This window comes from Anomaloglossus baeobatrachus, chromosome 2 (assembly GCF_048569485.1).
Source record: "Anomaloglossus baeobatrachus isolate aAnoBae1 chromosome 2, aAnoBae1.hap1, whole genome shotgun sequence".
NCBI classification, from domain to species: domain Eukaryota; kingdom Metazoa; phylum Chordata; class Amphibia; order Anura; family Aromobatidae; genus Anomaloglossus; species Anomaloglossus baeobatrachus.
Window position 1 is genome coordinate 387,939,825 of NC_134354.1, and position 7,775 is coordinate 387,947,599.

Consider the following 7,775-nt stretch of genomic DNA (forward strand, 5'->3'; position numbering starts at 1 on the left):
CCTCTTGTGGGACCCGAAGTGGACCAGGAGAGGGGTGCCAGCTGACGGGACCCAGTACGGACCAGTGTGAAAAGAAGACACATACCTCGGGCAGGAAAAGATCACCTGAATTACACACACGGGTGTGGGACCCGTCTTCACAGCAGCGGGCCGTTGGCACCTGTTACCAGCAACTTGGTTAATTACTGGACTGGGGTTAGTTATTGGTTTATACTGTGAGTACTCCTGCACCACCCGGTACAAGGCGAGGACTGTACCCGTCACTCTACAAACTACCTCTCCCAATTGGTCCGTGGGACTATAAATCCCCCTACCCGTGGAGGGTATCCCACCTAGCTGCCCCACACCATCAGTCCCGGGCACGGTCCCCAGAGGCAGTGGCGGTGCCACCACCTTATCAACGCAACCCACGGGTGGCGTGACAGACAATTCCCCCTACCTAATCCCCCTCTTTTTTGGGAGCTTGACATTACAGACCGGGTCACGACACCGGGATACCTGCAGAAGTAACCCCTTGGCCAGGATCTCATTTCCCCCCCAATCCCTGGGCAACACAGCAATAGGTGGCAGCACAAAGAGCTGTAGGTGGCATAACACAAACAGCACTGACAGTGACAGCACTAGAAGGCAGCAGGGAGAGCACTATGTTCCCCACCACAGCTTTAAAACAAAGAACCCACAAAAACATTCTTATTTAAGAAAAATAAAAAAACACCCACACACACACATTATATATGTGCATCTGTAGCGTTGTGCCATGATGGCGACCTTGACCTCCACCCAACCCTTTACCCCGTGAATAATGTTATGCAGAATTCATGAAAGCTGTACAAAAGTTTGAAATCAAAGACATTTTTTATTACAATTCCCTAACATTGCTTAAACAACAACAAAAACAGCATAAATATTATAACAAAAAACAAAAACTATAAATTTTGGTATTGCTTATTCGAGTCATTTAAATGTTGCCTCTGTGGGCTGAAAAATTGGTTCGTTGGGGGGAACATGGGATACTGTGCGGGGGGGTCATGCTGGAGGTGTGGTGGAGGCTCCATCCTCATCCATGGCACTTGATCCCATGAAGACTGTTGTCGATGTTCTACGTCACACACTTTTGAGGAGTCTGTGAGTTTCCCCTCTGCCGCCTTGTTGAGGGCCTCCAGCATGACCCTTTCGACATGAACTCTTTGTTTGTCATCCAGCTTACGGAGTCTTTCATCCGTAAGCTGGGCAAATCCGCAAATGGATGGTCTGCTGTGCTGATCCAGGATTTTCTTCGCCATATCCATAAGGTCTGTTGAAGATGAGTTGTTCGGCTGCCTCTTACGGGTCGAGGAGATCCGCCGCGGTAATGGAGCTTCTGCGGTCTCCTCGGAAGTCCCGGCAATTTCATCATCACCACCTGTCACTATTGGCCCAGCTTCACAACGATCCTGCGGAACAATAAAAATGATGTTAAAATCAGATATCATGAGCAGCAGGCACAGGGATACACATGCACTGGAAACTAATGGGAGGGGCAGACTAGTACTACAAGATATGAAATGTCATTACATGGTATGAAAATAGAGTGTGGAGAAACTAGCAAAGGAGTATACTTATCTGAACTGGAAGGGATACATTTTGAAATCTGCAACAGTAATCATAGAAAACCGTAGTAACTATTTTCAATTAAATAATGCCATGTACATCAAAAGTTTCACAAAGGTACTTACATCTCCAACTGTGGTGTCAGACCGGACCTCAGGCTGTGTTCCCGGACCCAAGGACAGCGATGTTATTGTCCGTGGTACCTCTTGGTCTCTTATGAAGGCCAGCAAATCGTAGTACCAAAGCTTTGGAACGTAAAGTTCCTCCGTTCCGGCACCAGATTTGCTGGCCTTTTCCACCTTATTTAGTTCCTTTTTATAAACGGTGCGAAGACCCTGGATTTTCTTTCGCACAATCTCTGTCGTAATGGTCTCCGTAGGGTTATGCCTCTGGAACAGTTCAATAAGCTGCTCATAGGCCTGCTTTTTCTTGTATCGATTGCTGTAATCGACAGACTTTATCTTCCACAAACAAGGCAGGGATTGATACATCTCAATCACCTCCCTTATGAATTCTTGTTTGTTGGAAGACATCTGAAAAAAAAGGAAATTAATGTATTACTACATTGTTATAAACTAAGCACAAGAATATAGCTGCTATAATACTGCCACCTATGTACAACTACTTTAATACTGCTCCTATGTCCAATAATATAACTACTATAATACGGCCCCCTATGTACAAGAATATAACTACTATCATACTGCCCCCTATATACAAGAATTTAACTACTATAATACTGCCCCTATGTACAAGAATTTAACTACTATAATACTGCCCCTATGTACAAGAATATAACTACTATAATACTGCCCCTATGTACAAGAATATAACTACTATAATACTGCCCCTATGTACAAGAATATAACTACTATAATACTGCTCCTATGTATAAGAATATAACTACTATAATACTGCCCCTATGTACAAGAATATAACTACTATAATACTGCTCCCTATATACAAGAATATAACTACTATATTACTGTCCCTATATACAAGAATATAACTACTATAATACTGCCCCTATATACAAGAATATAACTACTATATTACTGCCCCTATGTACAAGAATATAACTACTATAATACTGCTCCCTATATACAAGAATATAACTACTATATTACTGTCGGTATTGAATATATAACGTCAGGAATAGAAAAGCTATAATACTTCCCCCTATGTACATAGATAAATATAACTAAATATAACTATAATACTGCCACAATATACAAGAATACAGTTGCTATATTAATGTCACGATGTACTAGAATATTGGTATAATACTGCCTAAAAAAATTACTTACCTTTAAGTCAGGAGAATATTGAAAATCCAAGACGAAATCAACAAATTGAAAAAATCACTGCAACAAACTGCGTTCTGAAAAAGCTCAGGTAGAGTGAATGGAAGCGCTACTGCGTCGTCTTTTGTTTGATACGGTCACCCAATCAGGCGACGCTGTAGTGATGACCAATCGGAACAGAGGGGCGTGAAGAAAGACAACGCAAAGCGCTGTAGCGATCACCAATAGGAACAGAGGGGCGTGAAAAGAGATAACGCAAACCTTATCTAGGGGTTAAAACCACACCTCTGACTCGTCGTGCAAAGACATGTCTGAAACCACACAACGACCGTCGACGTCGCTATGATCTCTGCTTCGTCGCTGCTTTATTTAGCATGTTTGACAGCTTACTAACGATCATCTATGGTCGCTGCAACGTCACACAATATGGTGACGTTGCAGCGACGTCGTTGTCGTCGTCGTTATGTGTGACACCAGCTTTAGCAATAAGCAGATCTAATGAGGTAATTCTAAATGAGATTTCAACATTAGCCCAGTATTACTTAACGAAGTCTAACAAAGCAATTGTATACACTACACAATTTAAAAGATACAGTAAACAAGAAAGTACAATCAGAGGAGAAAAAACTCCCAAATCCAGCTCACTGTATTCCTGTGGAAGTCCTTATGATAGTGCACGGAGATTCTTGAGCCAAGAGAGGTAACCATAAAGATTTAAAGGTCCAGCAGCACATCCATAAAAAATTATGAATTTATTTATTCCATATATAAAATGTTTAAAAGGACAAAAAGACGTGTTTCGGGAACAACCCTTGTTCATGGTCCATTACAAATGTCACACACATATGACTTAAAAAAGGAAGTAAGTGGGAGGGAAGGGGTGGGAAATGTAATGTAATAAGCAATATATTGTCAATACTTCCCGTACTCTGAGACGCCACATATCCGAGCATGTTTTTGATGCACTTACTCCAACTATGAGGAGTCTCCCTGGGGCATCCCAGCATTTCTTGAAACATCACGGTGGTGATTGCAGCAGTCTTAGAGTCACTGGCATTGAAAGGGTTACCTTACCTAGACGAGGTGGAGACCTAAAGAAATTGCTTCAGTACAGAGAAGGAAAGTGGATTTATATTATTGACAGCAGATATCCAAAGGGCATGAACTTAAGGAATGATTTGTTGTATCTTTATTGAAATTTGTTTTTCTGTGTAATTGTATTGATTAATTAACATGTCAAATATATGCTGCTTTTCTGTGCACCCCCCCTTTTTTTTCACCCCTTTCCTACCCCTTACTTCCTTTTTTAAGTGATTTGTGTGTGACATTTGTAATGGACCGTGAACAAGGGTTGTTCTCGAAACTACCTTTTTGTCCTTTTAAACATTTTATATATGGAACAAATAAATTCATCATTTTTTATGGATGTGCTGCTGGATCTTTAAATCTTTATAGTAAACAAGAAAGTGTATTTGAAACTTGTATGACATGCACTATGTTTAGGTATAGAACATGAACTTCTTAGACCACCCATTACCCACTTATGGACCACCCGTTGCCTTTTTACATCCAGTGGTCCTCTATTCTGTAGGTATGTTCTAAAGCATCACTGTATAGTAGTACAGCTACACATAATCATGTAGCTGTGAGAATGATGATCCAGATGTTAGAGAAAGCTTGAGTCCCGCTAAAGAAGTCAGAGATGGTTTATTACCATCTCTGCCTTCTCGATCACTGTGTACATAGCACTAAAGAAGTACCGTGTTTATGCAATAATAGGAAATATTGATGGCATTTCTTCTGTGGTCCAGTTTTAACTGTGTACAAGGAGGGAGCAAGAACTGGTGGGTCATTGGAGACCCATCAGTTTTGCTATGCAACCAGGGGCCTGCATTTCCCTTGTAACTGGGGCCAATATATCTGTCGCGGGCGGAGGAGGGGACGCCGCGCTCTCCCACTGCTGCTCGGGTCCGGCTGCCGCGGCTGCTGCGGCCTGCTGCGGCCTGCTGCTGCTCGGTGGCTCGAGCGATGGGCCGGATCCCGGGGACTCTAGCGGCGCTCCTCGCCCGTGAGTGAAAGGGGGTTGTTGGGTGTGGGAATTGTTTATTGTCCGTGACGCCACCCACGGTTGTGGTGATTTGTAGCACCACCGCTGCTCAATATGGGGATCCCGGGAGTGGTGATGCGGAGCAGCCAGGTGTTGTGTTGCCCCTCCGTGGGTAGGGGTTGGTGATCCCGGGGCCCAGTGATGGTGTGGAAGGTGCAGGGCCTGGTGGGCGCAGGGACGCGGGGGCAGCGCGGTGCCTTGCGGCACTGTGGTACTCACTCAGCCTGAGACGTTGACACAGTTTTACGGTAAACCACACGGTTGGAAAGACGGTTCCCACGGATGGCTGCACTTGCTCTCCCAGTAGGTAACGGTGATGTCCCTCTGACCTGCACCTAGTGTTTCTGTGTTGGTAGCGATGGGTTCCCACCGGTAACCCGCTCCCCGGCTTGGATATGGGCCGGAGGAGCCCTACTTTGCCCGCAGACGCTGGCCCTGAGGAACTGGTGCCCTGGCAGTGGCGGTGTTCCTCCTTAATGGTTGGACTGTTGCCTTCAGTCGGGACTTGGTTGTCGGGGGATTGACGTCCCCTTCACTGACGGATTCGGCAAATTATGGCGACTCTTAGCCTTGCCGGGGTCCGAGAGGCCCCTGCCCTGGTGCTGACTGTCCTTCGTATACTTCTTCAGACCGCTGGGCCACTACCCGTCCGCGGTTCTTACAGCAACCTCCGAGCAGACCCCCTCCAGACGATCACCGCTGTTGCTGACCTTGCTGACACTGTCCTGCACTTAGCTGGACTAACTTCAGGTCTTTCTACGTTCACTTTTACTCTCTTCTTCTTTGCTCCACTACCACTTCACTTTCACTTAGCTTCTCTTGTTTACTCCATCACTCCCCTAACTAGACTCTGTTTACTTAGCTCCTCACTCAAGCTCCCCCTGAGCTAATCTGCCTGGTTCTTCCTGCCTCCAGAGCTGTGTACTCCTCTGTGGGCGGAGCCAACCGCCTGGCCCACCCCCTGGTGTGTACATCAGCCCCTGGAGGAAGCAACAAGGATTTTGGTATCTTTGGTGTTCCTAACTGGGATGTAGGGTGTGGTGGTGTGATGACCTGTGACCCCTGGCTTGCCCAGGGCGTCACATTCCCCCTTAGCAAAATGCTGACCGTCCGCGGGCTGCCCCTCCAACACCGGTTTTATTTTCTGTAAATGTAAAAAGATAACATGTAAAGCATACCATCATCCCACAACGGGAAGCACATTTCTTAAACGTTAGTAAACGGTTTTACGGGTACGGTTTCCGCTCTCTCCCACCCAAGCAACCTGGCCCTGATGCTGCCCCTAAAACCCAGGCAGCACCCCTTGACCCACAGTCCAGCACAAGTTACCCGAGCGGGATCTGTCCTTCCCCTCCAGAGGGTAGCCACCGGTTCCTTTGGTGGCTGGGCCCCAGCCTGCTCTGCTGAGGGCCCTCCCTCCAACCTGCCTCTCTGGAGGCGGCAACTGCGGAAAACGGTACGGTAAAACAACATATTTACAAGCCACTTAACGTTTGTGGTTGCCCTGCAAGTTCACGGGCTTGTCCATGGATAGTTCCCATGCTAACTTTTTAAACGGTCCCCACGGGGACAACGGTGCCGGCTCCGGCCGGTTCAATCACTGTGAATCTGGTTAAACTTCGGTTATTATTTTGCTTATCATTTTCAACTAACTTTTTCAAACACTTTTTCAACAAACACAAAGGTGGTCCCAACGGGGACTGGACAACGGTGCTCCACTGCCCTACTCCAGGCTTTCAGCTTCGTCTGAGGGAGGGGGTGCAGGACTCACTCTGCTCTCCTGGCTGCCCCGCAGTTTGGCATCTAGGGCAAACCACCCCCTCTCTCCGCAGTGCCGAGTATACTGGACAATGTCTCCCGGCATTAGGTTGCGGCCGGGATGCTCTTCAGGCAGGTGGGCATTTACATCCCGCCGGGCTACAAACACCTCGGCCTCCAGGCCCGGTTCATAGATAAACCCGTAGCCCCGGCGGACATCAAACCGCCTCACCTGCCCCTCGTACAGCGGACCCCGGACACGGAACGTGGCCTGGCGGAGATTCTCCTTCTCCCTTATCGCTCGGGCCACCAGCTCGGCCTTCTTCCTCTCCCGTTCACCGATCTGTAGGCCCAACGGTACCGGCTCCCTATCCCAATATGGCGCTGCTGCGAGCTCCGGCGCACGGGTCGGGCCCCGCGGGACATCCTGGACGTTGCCCACTGTCAGAAATATGGGCGGCGTGTCTTGGCCTTGGGCGCTGCCTTACAGCAACAACCCGGCGCTACCTCAGCCGAGGTGTGGGGGATGGGCACAGGGGCTTTCCGCGGCTTGGCCTTCAGCTCGGAACGGGTCATCGGCTCCGGCTCGGGGAACTTTTCAGGGGCTGCCTCCGGTGCAGACTTCGGGGCCTTCCACGGCAACACCTCCGGCTTGCTACGGGCTCCGGCTACAGGTCGGCCCGCCGGGGCGGGCATGCTGGGTATCGCTACTGGTTGCGGTGGCAGCGGGCCTAGTGGCGGGGTCACGGCCTCCGAGACAGGTGGCGAAGAAGGCATCGGAGGGAGAGGGCTTGGACCGGGTCCCTCAGCTGCAGCGACCGGTCCCTCGGGGACATAGGGGCGTGGGTCACTCATCCTCCCTTCCTCCGCCTCCTCCTCGCGTCTCCGCACAGTGGCTATAACGTCCGCCATGTCGGTCTCCCACTCCTCCAAGAGGAGCTGCATCTTGACCTGCAGCCTTAGGTGGAGCTGTGCGGTCCGGATTTCCACCCACGCTGCGGTTCCCGGTGCGGGGG

The 7,775-nt window shown here is 48.5% G+C and overlaps 1 protein-coding gene across 2 annotated transcripts; it reads right to left on the bottom strand.

Annotated features, from left to right (window-relative positions):
* Positions 1-872: 872 nt before the first annotated feature.
* LOC142290149 (uncharacterized) lies at positions 873-2,551 on the bottom strand. Of its 2 annotated transcripts, none has more exons than XR_012750222.1 (2): positions 1,716-2,551; positions 873-1,630 (listed from the first exon to the last, which is right to left on the bottom strand). XR_012750222.1 is itself a non-coding variant. In XM_075334087.1 (2 exons), exons 1-2 carry the CDS (start codon positions 2,121-2,123, stop codon positions 927-929), a joined length of 915 nt encoding a protein of 304 aa, XP_075190202.1. In that variant the 5' UTR covers positions 2,124-2,551; the 3' UTR covers positions 873-926. The 2 variants fall into 2 exon arrangements, 1 of the variants encoding a protein (XP_075190202.1); XM_075334087.1 differs by having other exon boundaries at positions 873-1,433.
* Positions 2,552-7,775: the final 5,224 nt, after the last annotated feature.